We start from the raw sequence: 14,675 nt of genomic DNA, 5'->3' as shown, positions 1-14,675 counted from the left end.
GCCACCAGGCTTTCCCAGGGAACTTTGGAGAGTCACGCTGTTTTATGGTCATGGGGAGGACTTTAGTCAATCCACCTGACATTGTTCATGGAGTCAATCTGTAACCACGGCTATCGGCTGCGGGTTGTGAAAGAGACGAGAGCTGTGTTTTTAAAGATAATCTATTAACTTGGCACCCTGTGGGACGGATCAGCCTTCTTGGCTTTTCACAGCTCTTCTGTGGAAATGTGAGAGAGCTGAGTTACAGAGTAACGATGAGTTCAGAAATGGACTGAGTTACGGATTGCACAAAGCAGCTGACCCAGTGTCTTGGCACAAGCTTTCTCAATCTCCAAAGGTCAGAGCACCCAGTCATAGGCCCTTAGACCTGCAGGTGGTGTCCCTTCACAGAGCAGGTGGTTTGGGTTGGGCAGTAGATCCCCTGACGCGACCTTCCAAAGTGCAGAGGGTGTTTGGAGCTGGGGTTTTGATTGAGACCCATAAGACTTTTGCCAGTCCGGTCAGAATGCCACCAAATGTCTAGTTTGTCAGACAGAGAAAGAACCTGGCTCTCCTCGGACCTAGACGATGCCTGAGCTCTGCCCACGGCACAGTGATGCCATTCCAGCCAGTGAGGGGCGGCGGGGGCCGTCTTTGGAATGGGTATTGCTGGTTCTCCGAGCCCCAGGCTCAGGGCAGCCCAGGGTGACTGTGTTGGCAGGGAGCGCAGAGAATGGCACGGCTGCCGTGAGAACCAAACAGGCCCCAATGGCCTCAGCCCGCCCTGTCCACAGGTGACTGCTCTGGTTGCCTTTCTCCCCTACCCCAGCTGCTAACCGGGCAGGGGGGCCATGCTGAGGAGAGCACAGCTGTGGCCTTGCTCCAGAGGTTGAGTGGCTCGTGCGTGATGCATGCTGGATGGGGAGCTTTGCAGGTAGCACACGTGGGAGCAGCGGGCTGCAGGCTTCATTAGGAAATGTGCGTGGCGTTTACGGCTCCTTCAATGACAGTACTTTGTGTTCACCCCCAGGGGCCCCACATGCTACAGGCATGAATGAGCTGAGCCTTTTACACCCTTCTTTTATAGAGAGGGAAAGTGAGACACGGAGCACCCAGGGCTCAGACCTTTCTGTCCCTTTTAAGTGAAGGCAGGATTGCGTGGTAGGCTCCTGGCTGACTCGGTTTCGCCCGCCCCCGGGTGACCCTCTCAAAGCAGTGCCTTGCACAGGCAAAGGGCTGGGCATGCATGGTTGCTAACGCACACTCCATCTGGGGACATGCTGATCTCAGGGCTAGCCGTTACACAGACAGGCCCGTCCCAGGGCTGCAGCCACCCCGGCTGTGTTATAAACAGCTACTCTCCTGCCCAGGGGACAACCCCAAACCTCGGGGCACATCAGCTGTAGACTGGGTTCTGATCCCAATGCCTTGGCTTGGCCTGCGCAGAGATGTCAGCCAAATCACGCCTCCCCATTGCTGTCTTGGCAAAGGGTTCTCGTGTAGCCCTGGCCTTCATCGCACCCCATGGGAAAGTCCCTCTCCGCATTGCTCTGAAGTAGTGATCCTGACAATCCTCGGGCCTGGGTGGGAAATCTTAGCAGAGATTCTGCCCGGTCTATGTTCAGCACCAGCTCCTCTGCTTAGTGGCCTTGGCCCACAGAGAAGGGGTGCAGCCTATTTCCTTGGGAGCGACGGCCACGCACCCCCACTCTGTCCCTGGAGCTCAGCCGCTGACCATCAGCACCATCGTCCTGCTCTGGTGGTGCCGATCCGGCTCCCCGTAGCTAACCATCCACCAGCCCCTACCATGGCTGGTCAAGGTCTGAATGGGCCAGGCAGACCAGACTCCCTTTGTCACTAGCGGCCAAGCTGGGGTGAGGTCCGACAGCTGGGACCCTGGAGCAAGTGTGTGCTGCCCTTGATCTCCAGGGCTGTCCCGCCTGTGGCTGTTACCGCCTACAGCTCAAGGGTGGCAGGAGACAGATAGGACGGTGTTGGCCACCCAGTGCTTGTGTTGTTGGAATAAAGTCCCTGCCCCCAGTCTGCCCATGATTCACACAGATTCTCTCTAGTAGTCTATTAGTGCCAAAGGTCGCTATGAAATTAAGTATTAACTGACACATCAGGCCCTAAAGAATGTTTGCTGATGAACTGGGAGCGAACGCTTTCCAAGCTCCAGCTGATGACAGGGGACAGGACTATGGGAAAGAACAAAGAGTCATGGGCCCATCACTGGGGGGCACCTCCTCCTGGCTCCTCTGGGGACCAGCTCCTTGGTCAATCACCCCTTGTGCCACTCATTCTGCCACCTCTCTGTCTGTCTGTGGACTCGGGGGGTTGTGTCTTCATGGCTTGAGCCTCCAGTCAGGTCACTATAGTTCTCCCCTGCTGGGATAGCAAAGTTCTTCTGAAGGACAGTCTCAGGCAGTCCTCTTCTTCACTGCATGGTCTATGCCACTTTCACAGTGGCTCAGGGGGCTCACCCAGGCCCACTCTACATTCCAGTCCAGAGCCCCTACATCTACCAATTGTGGGCTTTCTCCCAGACCCTTCTGCTGTTGCCCTGAACACCTTCCTACATATTCTGCAGCCTGCCTCCCATGCAGCCCATTTGGGCTGCCAGCTTCCTGGCTTTCTACCAGCTCCACCCAGTCCTTCTCAGCTAGGCTCCATCATCCATTGGCTTTTCAAGCCCTTGTGGCGGGCGGTCACACATGGAGTGGGATTAGTCACCGTGAAGCACCAGCACAAAGAGGAAAACTCTCCGTTGGTGCATCCAGAAGGGCGGCACACGTGGGAGGGAAGGGGAAGATGGGGTGCGCTGCTGGGCTTAGGAGGCCCATCTGGAATGAGAGCAGCCCCAGGGGAGCACTGCAAGGTCAGTGCTTGAATAGTTGGCAACTGGCCTGGCAAAGCACTTGCAAGTAACCTATAATGGCTGGTCTGCCTCGGATTTTCTACCATGGTAATGATAAGCAGCCCCATAACTGCATCCACACATGGTGCTGATACCAAGTTTTGCTGGCACAAAGACCACATGCAGCTGTGTCCCAAAGCCCAATCCCACATTGACTGGAGCCGACTCGATGTCCTGAGACATACACATCTCACAGAGCTGGAAGGGAGCATAGGAGGTCATCAAGTCTCAGCCCCCCTGCCCTCTTGGCAGGACCAAGCACCATCCCTGACAGATTTTTTTTTTCTTTTAAATCTATTTGCCCCAGATCCCTAAATGGCCTCCTCCAAGACTGAGCTCACAACCCTGCACAGGCCCATGCTCAAACCACTGAGCTATCCCACCCCTCCACCTTTACTTTCTGGTGGTGCCATTATCTCCTGCCTGGGGAAAAGCCCAGCTAGGGGGCACACACCTACCAGAATTGCTCCACATCAGTGCTTTGGACACTGCTACAGCTTTTCTTCTGGTGTTGTTAATGGCCCTTTAAAGGGACAGTGTAAAGAAACCGCAGTACGGCATGATCCAGAAGAGGATCTGCAAACTGTCGCTTTCATGAACTGGTTGAGCTATTCCTTATGTACAGTCCCTGTGGTGACATCCTGATGACACTCCCTGGACATTCAGGGGCAGATTTAAGGGTGACAGTCCTGAAACAAAAAAATTTCAAAAATCAAATGGCGAGAGAAATCTCTGAGCTGCAATTTGTTTGCACATTTGACTCCATTAACCGTGGATTAAACAGAGACTGGGAGTGCCTCGCTTTTACAAAGGCAGTTTCTCTGCTCTGGCTGCTAATATCTCCCCATTAGCCTCTGACAAAGGCTCACATCCCCCTGGCTGATCTGACTTGTAGTTTCCTCTTCTAACAAGTGCTGTTGATACTGGGCCATTTCCACCTTGCTGAATAGACCTTGTCAGCTCTGGCCTCCCTCTTACTGGGACCCCCCTCTTTAAATACCCCTCTGCAACCACCCCCACACTCATGCATCTGAGGAAGCAGCGCTTCGCCCATGACAGCTTATGCTCCAAAATATCTGTTAGTCTCTAAGGTGCCACAGGACTTCTTGTTGTTTGTGATGACATCAGACTCTTTCTTGGGCTAGGAATGCCAGAGTGAATATTTTCCAGGCTGTAAGTAACTAGTTCACCAGGGTTGTCCTTAGGATTTATGGGCCCATACACAAACCTATTAAATTGCTGCCCCTGTGCCTGATGGCAGACGGGGCACAGACGATGATTTTTTCAGCAATGTGATTTTATAACCTTCAGCAACACGCTCAGGAAATAGTTTTAAAACAAATTTTAACCAACGGTCCTGTTGACTAACACGGTAAACTCACAAACTGACAGCACATCCCTGGGGTTGGCAAAGGTTTGTTACATGACTTCATTGCCACTTGAATGGCTCTTTCACAGGTTTGCTGCTGGGAAGAGGCAGATGGGTAGACATTAAGATGCAGCGGTGCCTCATATCTCCAGGTGCCCTCTGCAGCTGCATATTGTGTGTGTGGCAGAACTCCATATAAGCAGGAATTTGTGAGGAGAGTTAAAAATTGTGAAGTACAAATCTTCAGTATACAACAGCAGTAGCTACAACACATTATTAGCTTTTCATTTTTTGTTGCATTGATCTGGAGTGCCTAAATATCGAAGAAAAAAGTTTCCAGTAAAAAGTTATAGAAAAAAATGGACAGAAAAAAGTAAATAAACATAGTTAATTGCATCTCCACACAGGCAAGTCTCAGTTTTGCTCTTAATCTTGCAAGTTCTTGTACAGTAAACAGAAAAACAAGGTTATGGTGTTCTTGGGTTAGTGTTAGCAGGCGCTGCATGTAGGCATTAAATACTGACCCATGTAGGTTAAAAAAAAAAAAAGCCTCCATTAATTTGGAAAGCTTGTTGTAGCCTGATTTAAGACTACTATCACCTGCCTTCCAGAGGTGCTGAGCAACATATTGTTTAAATTCCTGTCAACATCGAGATGAAAAATCTGAATAAAAACAGAATTAAATGAAGGAACCAAAGACAGAAAAAAAAATGATTAACTGCCAGAGATAAGTGGAGTGGGGAGGAAGTGGGTCAGATTCCTCCAGTCTGCACTCTGTCCCACTGGCTGGTAGACAGGCTCAATCCATTAACGTTTCCATACAGCTATTTTACTTTGCCACTTGCCCAAATATGCGAACGTTATGTGCTTTGCAGGAGATGATTGGTTACTGGTTTTAACGCCTTACCTCTTATGAGAAAGGCATTGGTTATTTTTCATATCAGAGAAACTGTGTGACTTTTAGGCCGTTACATACATATTTTCAAGAGGAGCACATGACATTAATTGTTGAGCGAAATCTCCATTCACCACTGACAACGTGATTAGCAGACCCCCCACTGCCGCCCAGAGCCAGAAGCGTGTGTTTCTGCTGGAGGTGCGCATCTGCCCATTCTTTGGTGCACACAACAAAATGTACCCCACCCATGGAGGGAAAAAAATAGAGGGAATACTGGATAAGAATCTGATGAATTCAGCAATCCTACATAGTCCCAGGGCTTTTTTTTTGGTGCGGGTACTAAGTATTGGTACCTCGGCATCCCCAGCCGCAGGACTGGCTGAGGGGGTGTCGGGTGGGACACAGGGAGCCAGCTGAGTACAGGCTTCTCTTTTTTTTTTAAATAAGACAAGCACAGCATAAGCCCCTGACTCAACGCAGGAAAGGAAATCAAAGGGACCTGTAAGAACTCAGGGCTGCTAAACATCAGGCTGGATGTAACCACAGTATTTCAGTACACTCATCCCTTGCTATATGAGCACAATTGGTTCCCAACTTTCTGCTCGTAGGTGAAAACTTGTAAGAGGGACACTAAATTCCCATTAAATACATGGTTAAAGTCTCTGATTGGTTCCTAACTCAGCAAAGGAAGGGTAAGTGAAGCTTGGGTTTGTGGTTGGGGAGGGTTAAAGGCAGGGGCGTTTTGGGGCCATGAGTGGGAGGGATGGTTAAAACCTGGTGGCTGGTTGGGTCTGTGGGGCAGGCGGGGAGGTTAAGGATGAAGCGCGTTGGAGCTGCGGGGCTGGGGGGGGGGTCGGTCTCACATTAGCGGGGGCAAGTTCACTCGTCTAGTGAACACAGGTAAGTACATGTCCCTTGTTTACATGAGTACGCATAAGTAAAGCGCTTGTTAGACAAGGGATGAGTGTATAGTGAACTTTTACTAGCTCTAGTTGGCAGCTCATCAGTTGGTGGTAAATGTCAGCGTGACACCGACTACAGCCCTGTAGCTATGGTGATCTACACCAAGGATCTGCTGCTGTGTACTCGTGGCACTGGATTGATCTATGAGGTGTAATTATGTGCGTGCTGGCTTATTTTAGGGTTGTCCATAAATAATTGCTGGGCTAGGAATATCATTTTGTTCTTACTAAGCTGCCTGAGCGTACGTACGTCTCCTTGGGACAGGGCTGCCTGGATTTACATTCGGTCGTTATTATTTGGAGGCCGGACTGTCTATTTTGGTTTGTTATGATGGAATCGCCCAGATGTTCATGCTCCTTTTTTATGCCTGGGTTGCCTGTCAGCTCTGCTGGGGATTGATTGCCTTTAAGCAACAACACTGACGTAAAAGAGCTGGAAAGCCTTTGTTTTCAGGGGGAAAGCCCAGAAACATCACACAGGTCTTCTCTGATGGGCAATCTGCCTTGGCAGAGGCCAGCACCCTCCCGTCAGCTAGCTGAGCAGGAGCAGTGCTACAGCTCACTCTGCCCAGCCTTGGCGTGGTTTAAGCTTCCATCTTCAGCATTGCTAAGCCTTGCGCAGTCTCTCTGCTTCCCAGAGCACAGGAACTCTGCCAGGGCGTCTGGCTGCCGTCGGTACTCCTCGTAGATCTGCTCTTCCCCAAATTCGCCCAGGTAGCTGTAGCACAGCTTATACAACCTACAAAGCCGAGCGACACAGACTCAGGACTTGATGGTGTTGTGAGGGCAGGTGCCACCAGGTGGCAGCATCACACACAGGCCCACAGGTCATTTGTTTAGTTTGTTTGTGGGGAGCTGTTGCAAACAGCTAGCAAGTTGGCTGTCTGCCTTAACCTCCCACACTAGAATTGCTCGCTGGGGCACTGGCACTGTGGTTTCTCAGAGGGTATTCTCCAGGCGCTGTGTGTGAGCACTGCCGGCCCCAGACTGGTGCACAGCGTTAGCAAACAAATGACACTACAATAACATCCAGGCTCGAGGCCATGGATTTCTCTGCCAACCCGCATAGATCCACATAGCTCCTCCGCTTGGCAGAGGGCTGGCAAGGAACTGCCCTAGAAAATATGTCCCATGCCACTTCCCGTCGGAGGCGGCACGGTAATGAGGCAATTTGAAGTAGGCTAATGAGGCGCTAATTTGCATATTCAGTGCCTCATTGGCATAATGGCAGCCGTGTGACTTTCAAAGTGCAGACTTCAATTTGCAGATTGACAGGGTAGATGGGGGCAGCTTTGAGATGAGCACCCGACTTCAACGTTCTCTTACGCCCTCTGAACTAGATCGGAGTGAGGGAATGTCCAAGTGGGGAGCTTATTTCGAAGCTGCCCCGTCTGTCCTTTGAAATTCGTGCGGCTGCCATTATGCTAATGAGGCACTGAATATGCACATTAGCGCCTCATTAGCCTGCTTGGAATTGCCTCATTACAATGCCACGTCCGACGGGAGGTGGCACATGTAGAAGCAGCCCCAGACTGTTGTGGGGAGTTAGGCACCTAAGTCCCACTGGGCGGGAGACACCGAAACCCATTTCAAATCCGGCCCTGGGGCACGTCTGCAAACGTCACCCACGTCACAGGCCGGGCTGGGAGCTTGCGTAGCAGCTGTCCTCTTTCCTTTGCCACTCATCAGGAACTGGGGCTCAGGCTGGTCCCTGCTGGGGAGCCAGAGCCCCAGAGGACCTGTGCAAGCCCCATTTCCCTTGCCCTTGGTGGGCCCCATGAACGCAGCCAGGAGAACAACCAGGCTCCTGGGGAGACGTTCTCCCCACACTCAGCAGGGAGTTGCATTCGGTATCCGCAGCTTTGCTGTCACCCCCTGGTCTGCTGCTCCATGAACACTCCCCCCAACCCCTCCTTGCCTGCCTGGCTCCGGGCTTACCTTGCTGGCCATGGGCCTCCCATCATCATCACACTCACAGTCTCCTGGTCCTTCAGGCCAGGCCCGGCGAAGCGTTTCACTCCCCCCACTTCTTTCACGCCGTAGCTGGAGAGAGAGGAGGGGCCCCAAAGTCACAGGGCTGGCGACGGGAAACACGAAGCTGTGCCCCGTGGGAAAGTGGCCAGAAAGCAGCTGCTCTGCTTAACCCCCCAAGCTACCTGGGGAAGGGGAGCAGGGGGCCAAGCAGGGGTGGCTGGGGCTGGTGGGGAGAGGGCAGCTCAGGCTCTTCCTGTGGTTACAGTGGTTACAGTGGCAGAGACCTATTAGCTTCCTCGTCTGCGTCCCTGCCACTGAGCCTCAGGGATTCACCTGCAGCTAAATAAAACCCCTCTGGAGAAGGGATCAGGAGTCTGAGCCTTGCGCAGTGGCTGGGCCGGGGCCAGAGCTGAGCCCTCAGGAGCTGTGGAGATGGGCAGCCCTGGAGCTGAGCTGCATGGCTGGCCCCCTGCATCCCAGTGGGCCTGAATCGCAGGCCCAGATCCCGGCGCTTTGAGTGCCAGGCTGGTGACAGCTGAGCTCAGAGGTGCCCCCTTAGAGACCAGTGGTCTGGGCCTGGCTTAGGCCTCGCACCCCGGGGCAGTTCCAGGCTGTCTCTGGGGAGGCAGAGACCCCAAGCGGCTGAGTCTGGGAGGGGCTGGCCCGGAGGCTGGGGGCCCAGGTGAACACTCTGAGAAGCTGCTGTTGTGGCTGCTGGTCGGCTCACCAGGCTAAGGGGCCGGCAGCGTCCCAGCCCGACCCATCGTGCCCCAGGCCGACCAAATGGCACCGATAGCCTCGCCTGCCTGGGCCAGGTGCTCAAGGCTGGGACGTCAGCACCTCCAGGGACTGCAGTGGGACTGGGAAGTCTTCCAGTGCGAACGGCCAGGGAGCCACTGCCTGGATCAGGGAGACCCTGAGGCCAAACACTGCTGGGGAAAGGCCCCAGGCTGCCGGGCTGAGCGCCTCCGGTGACACACTGTTCACCCGGATTCCCAGGGATTTCCGGGGGGCTGAGCGCCTTGCAGAATCACAGTGCCAGGGGCTGCCCCAATGGTGGGTCCCCCACCCCATCACCCTTTGCTTTGGGCCTGGAGCACAAGAGTCCCCGCTCTCGAGAACATGAGGGAATACGGAGGGGCCACGGCATATCCGGCTAATCCGAGGCTGCCTTCATCGTCGCGCGGTCTAACCATGGCCTCCCCCTGCGCTGCTGAGGGCTGAGTGGCTGCAGGGAGCCGGGGGCCTGTCCCAGTCCCAGGCCCAGTCCCAGGCCCACCCCAAGCGCTCACGGGCTGCTCTGAGTTTGGCTTTGCAGGGCCCTGAGGTGCCTTGTGGGGTGCTGAGGCGGAGAGCAGGCCGTGCCGTGCGGGCAGAGATCCCACTCACCGCGTCCCCCAAGGGGCCCAGAGCGAAGGGGGCACCGACTCACTTGTCCCAGCTCTGCGAGCAGCACTTCTCCAGCGCCTCCACGTAGTCCGACTCGCTCAGGCGAGCGGGCGACGCGTGGGCAGACGACCGTTTGGATTTGGCTTTCGCCAGGTGTTCCTGCATCTGCCAGGCAAGACAGGGAATGATCAGCGGGGGGGATGGCTGGACTCTTCACAGGGGATTTTAGCAGCGCTCAGCCCTGCTCTGGCCAGCGGACGCCCATGCGCTCCAGGGCTGAACGTGCTTCTAGCACCAGGAACGCACCCAGACCGAGCTCCAGGCTTGCACGGGCCTGGCCAGGGGGCCTGAAAGGGCACCTACAGGGCCCAATCGCCATCCAAAGGAGCCCTTGAAATCACTCTGCTGGGGTCAATGGATGATGAATGACCCTGGCGCCAGGGGGCCTCTGTCGTGCCTCTGTGCCTGCCGCCCTGCCCTCCCCAGCGGCCCAGGCCTTGCACTCCAAAGAGCTGGGTTCCATTCTCGGCTCTTCTACGGCACAGCCTGGACTCTTTGCAGGCCTCGGCTTGGGCTCTGCGGGAGGCTCCATCCCAGGCTGCACGGAGGAGGAGGAATCCGGGAGGCACACAGCCCTGCCACCAGGTCTCATCCATCCCCGGAGGAGCAGCCTGTAGCTAGCAGCCAGGCAGCTCCATCTCTGCCCCTGCCTGCCACCTGCCCTCCCCTTTGGCTGTGGGAATTTGGGCATGGGGAGGGCAGGGCCTGGCAGGAAGCGGAGCGCCAGAGAGAGCTCAGCTGCTAGCAAAGCTGCCCCCATCCTACAGGCCGGGGCTACGATTGCAGCTGGTGGGCACCGTGGGTGCAGTCACATGGAGCCCAAAAGCCCCGTTCGGTCACCTCCTGCTGCGCCCCCTGCTGCATCCAAACAGGGAAGCAGCCACTGGGGGGTCAGGACCGAAGGGGAACGGGGCCCAGCACTGGGACATGCTCAGGCTGCCACCCATCTCCTTCGCACCCTGGGCACACTGTGGGACACCCACGCCCACTGCCCAGGGCAGCGCAGCTCCATGCACAAAGCTTAGAATGTGCAAATCAGCTGATTAAAGAATCTGCCAGAGGGTGGGACACACTGTGGGCCCCCCCTCCCTGCAGCCCCATGGGGAAAGTGGTGGGTGTGTGAGTGATGGAGGCCGGGGCGAGGGATTCCTGTGGAGAGCTGCCTCTTTGCACGGGGGCAGGGGACAGGGCTGGAGTCCATCTGCAGCGTGGGCCTCCGACACTCGCCTGGAGTTTCCTTTCTCGCGGGTCAGAAGCTAAAATAAGTTTGCAGCCTCCCTTTGCATACCGGTCAGGCTCTGCTGCAGTGGGCGCACCGGGACAGCAGCAAGCCACCTGTTTGCAAACGTCTGGAGCAGAGCCGCCAGCCAACCGCCAGCCAAGCAGGTGTCGGTCCTGCAGGCTGGCCGATGAAAGGAGGGGGGAGGGGATGAGGGGAGGCTGGAGAAGAAAGAGCTGGGCAGCGTCAGTGGCCATTTGCTGCTGTTAGCTGCAGCTGTGTCATGAGTTCGGCGGGCCTCAGCTTAGCTCTTGAGCACCCCCCCCGTAACTCAGAGCAGTTACAGCTGCAACTGGCTTCCTCGTTGGCTGGCTGCGCTAGGACAAGGCGCCTGCCCCTGCCCGCTGGCCCATAGGCGTGACCCTCCAGGACAGGACTGAGGCCTGTGGGGAGGCAGGGCATGGTGGGTGGAAGCTTGCCTGGCCGTTGGTGCTGCATTAGCTCAGCGGCTGTCAGTCCAGCATAAAACACACCTGTGTAGGTACTAGAGTCCAAGGCCTCAAAACTATTTAAGTGCCTAATGCCCAATAGATGTCAAAGGGATTTGGGTGCTCTGAGGAGCTGAGCTGGATCAAGAAAGCGTTCGCCATCCAACAGTCTCTGGAGTTGAGCCACGGGCAGGGAACTGTGGCCCAGGCCTGCATCGGGGGTGAGCTGTGTCCTAGCTGCAGCAAAGGACACTGGTTCTTTAGCACCTGGAAGGGCACTGCTAGACACAGCAGGTGCTCGGGGCTCCTGTAGGGGTGGTTTGACCCACTCTGCCACTGACTTGCTGAATGAACAAGACTAAGTCACCTAACTCCCGTGAGCTGGGGCGGCAGTGCTTCTCAACCTCCCCTGGGGGTTGCAAGGCTCAGCCTTTGGCAGGAAGCCGCGGTAGTCAGGGTCATTGGTGGCTGGTTTTGCAGGCCTGGGAGCTGCAGTGCAGCAGCCTGAGCCCAGCGAAAGCAGCTGGGTGGCTGTTTTCTAGGAGATTGCCTCCCGGGACACTCAGCATCTGCAGGCTTTGGGTTGGGGTGATTTGCCTAAATCCATTTTTAGCCTCTAACAAGAAACCAGGTGCCACTTTGGGCTGGGTGTGAGCCAGCTGCTAACGGCTGCCTCCTGCCCCTCTCACCGAGAGGTTTTCTTTTTAATCCACTGGGGACAGCCTCCAACGTCGGTTTGACTTCTGCAACTGCCCATGTTCTGACCGCCTCCCCCCCAGTCCCTGGGTAGCTGGGCTGTTCTGCCTTCACGCCCGTACAGCAGGTTTGTCTGAAATACAGGGACACAATGCCTCCCACCCTTGCTCCTGCATCGGAGTTCAATGTGGCTATGGGGCTTTGCAACAGAGATCAGCTGCAGGGGGGGCAGGAATCTGGGGCAGGTTACAACAGGACAGTTCCTACAAGAAATTGAAGTTCTTTCCACCCCGGTGCTTCAGCTGAAGGTCACTGGGAGCTGCAGGTCTGTTCCCACTGAGCTTTTGAGAGGTTCAAGGGGGAGTTTAATTCAGCCATGAGAGCATTGGATGGCAGGTGCAGGGTCGTTGTGAGGACTGACCATTTGCTTCACAGTGGTCTGATCCAAAGAACGCTGAAGTTAGTAGAAAGATTTCCCCGGAGTTCTGTGGGCTTTGGATCATTCCAACGTGCCCAGGGACACAGCTGGTTCATCCTCTTGTCTAATCTAACCTTTCCCCCGACATGGCTTTCCACCATCGCTAACTGCAGGGCAGCTGTAGTGTAGACAAGGCGCTGGCGTTTTATCTGCGGCCTTGCCTAACCCTGCTCAGCTCTGACAGCCATGAGGAACAGCTCTCCCAGGTAAGAAGTGGCACTTTGGCAAGTTACTTTGCAGAGCAGAGCTGCACTTTAAGGTGGAGCGAGTTTTCTCTGAGCACAGAGTATGGCAATTAGCTGGGGAAGTCCCTGACTGGGCTGAAAGAATTGGGTGTCTACAGCATAAACTGTGCCTCTGAATAACAGTAGGTGCAAAATGATGCGGGGGCCATTGCTCTGGCTCTGCAGTTCCTAGGGAATGCAGCCAGGGCAGGGGAGGGAAGCTGCTCCGGCAAAAAATCCTTTGCCAAGTGTTTGGGGCTAACTTCTCCACTGTGCTCCACCCGGCAGATCTTAGCGCTGATACTCGGCTGCCTGCCTCCCCCGGGAGCTGAACGTGTGCGCTTCTGCCTGGGCAGGGAGCGGGGAGTCTGGTTTCGCCCCATAGAGGTTTAGGGTTGGATTAATTGGTGCTGACGCTGGTGGAACGGCGCAGAAAGGAGAAGAGTCTGGGTAGGTGGGAGCCTGCTCCAACCCACCACTGAGCCTTCAGAAGTCCCCCCACAAGATGGCCCAGGGGCCTGTACGTCTGTAGCTGGCAGGAGGGTGGGGGCTGGGGGCTCCCCTGCCAGTCAGGTGGAAATACTGACAGCAAAACCAGCTGCACTGCATGGGAAGTCCCTGTGGCTGGGTCCTGCATGGGGCAGGCCTGTCTTTTGGGTATGATCCTGGTCTCGGATGGGAGTTGCTCTGTTATAAAGGCTACATCTACACGTGCCCCAAACTTCGAAATGGCCATGGAAATGGCCATTTCGAAGTTTACTAATGAAGCGCTGAAATGCATATTCAGCGCTTCATTAGCATGCGGGCAGCAGCGGCGCTTTAAAATTGACGCGCCTCGCTGCTGCGCGGCGCGTCCAGACGGGGCTCCTTTTCGAAAGGGCCCCGCCTACTTCGAAGTCCCCTTATTCCCATGAGCTCATTTGTGGGGGCACAGCACCGTATAATCAGACTCTTGTTTATCTTGGTGTAAAACCTGGCTGTAATGATGCATGCTGACACTGCTGGCCACGCAATTAGGGATCCAATTGCATCCTTGGACAGCAGCATACCTACTCCTTCCGTGTGGCGCATCCTCCTCCTCATGCCCTGAATAAATAAGGGTTTCACCTGGTGCTAGACGCAGTTGTTCTGATTGCATCCATCTTGTTTCGCACAGCCCCAAAACTGCCAGCTTGTATTGTTGCATTTCTGCTGTCTTGCCAGCCTAATACATTGTTCTAACGCGGGTCTTTGCCCACGAAAGCTGATGCTCCAAAATATCTGTTAGTCTCTAAGGTGCCACAGGACTTCTTGTTGTTCTCGAAGCTACAGACTAACACGGCTCCCTCTCTGACAATAAAACCGAGACTCTAGCAGTGGGGCTCGTCCCCCTCTCCTTTCACCCCCACGCCCCAGTGCTCTGCCTGTCGTTACATGGCAGGTGCAGCGTAATAGTAAGGCCAGTGGGTAACCCAGGCACTGGGCTGTCCGGGTGTTGGCTTGCTGGCGAGGCACCTGGACCCCCAAGTACCCTTTCACAGCTGTCACATGGTCAGAGCGACCCCGAATGGGCAACGAGTAATTCAGCCATGGAGTTCGCTGGTGGTGGAGGTGTAACCCACACCCACTAATCACTGCAATGTAACCGCAGTCACCCTCAGCTCTGTGATCCACTGGGACACCCCAGAGGTTGCTGCCTCTCTGCACGGGCATTAGGGCCGCAGAGTCCAGCAGCTCTAACGCGTGCGGGGCAGGACTCACCTGGAAGGCTATCACTCTGCAGGCGTCGCAGCGAAGGTGCTGGGGCATGTGGGTGGAATAGGCTTCCTCAGCGTCGAAGTGGGGGGCCGAGGCGGAGAAGGCCCTCGCTGAGACCGGGCCCGAGTCCCCCGGGGCACAGGAAGAGTGCTTGCCATCCTCCGCTGCTCTCAGCTCAAACTGGCTCAGCAGCAAGACGGCCGCCAGCAGGGACTTCATTTCCCTAGCTGGAGAGCCCCGCGCTGGGAGGGGGAGAGGCTGAATGCGCAGGGAGGAAGCAGCCGG

General features: G+C 55.4%; 1 protein-coding gene across 1 annotated transcript; it reads right to left on the bottom strand.

Moving 5' to 3' along the window:
* Nucleotides 1–6,608: 6,608 nt before the first annotated feature.
* On the bottom strand, nucleotides 6,609–14,609 carry MZB1 (marginal zone B and B1 cell specific protein). The gene is made up of 4 exons (XM_075009941.1): nucleotides 14,394–14,609; nucleotides 9,532–9,653; nucleotides 8,064–8,168; nucleotides 6,609–6,864 (listed from the first exon to the last, which is right to left on the bottom strand). The coding sequence occupies exons 1-4, from the start codon at nucleotides 14,607–14,609 to the stop codon at nucleotides 6,678–6,680; spliced, it is 630 nt and encodes a 209-aa protein (XP_074866042.1). The 3' UTR covers nucleotides 6,609–6,677.
* Between the last annotated feature and the right edge of the window lie 66 nt (nucleotides 14,610–14,675).

The sequence above is a fragment of the Carettochelys insculpta genome, chromosome 15 (assembly GCF_033958435.1).
Source record: "Carettochelys insculpta isolate YL-2023 chromosome 15, ASM3395843v1, whole genome shotgun sequence".
NCBI classification, from domain to species: domain Eukaryota; kingdom Metazoa; phylum Chordata; order Testudines; family Carettochelyidae; genus Carettochelys; species Carettochelys insculpta.
Note: the sequence above shows the minus strand (reverse complement) of the source record. Positions and strands in the feature narration are given on the sequence as shown.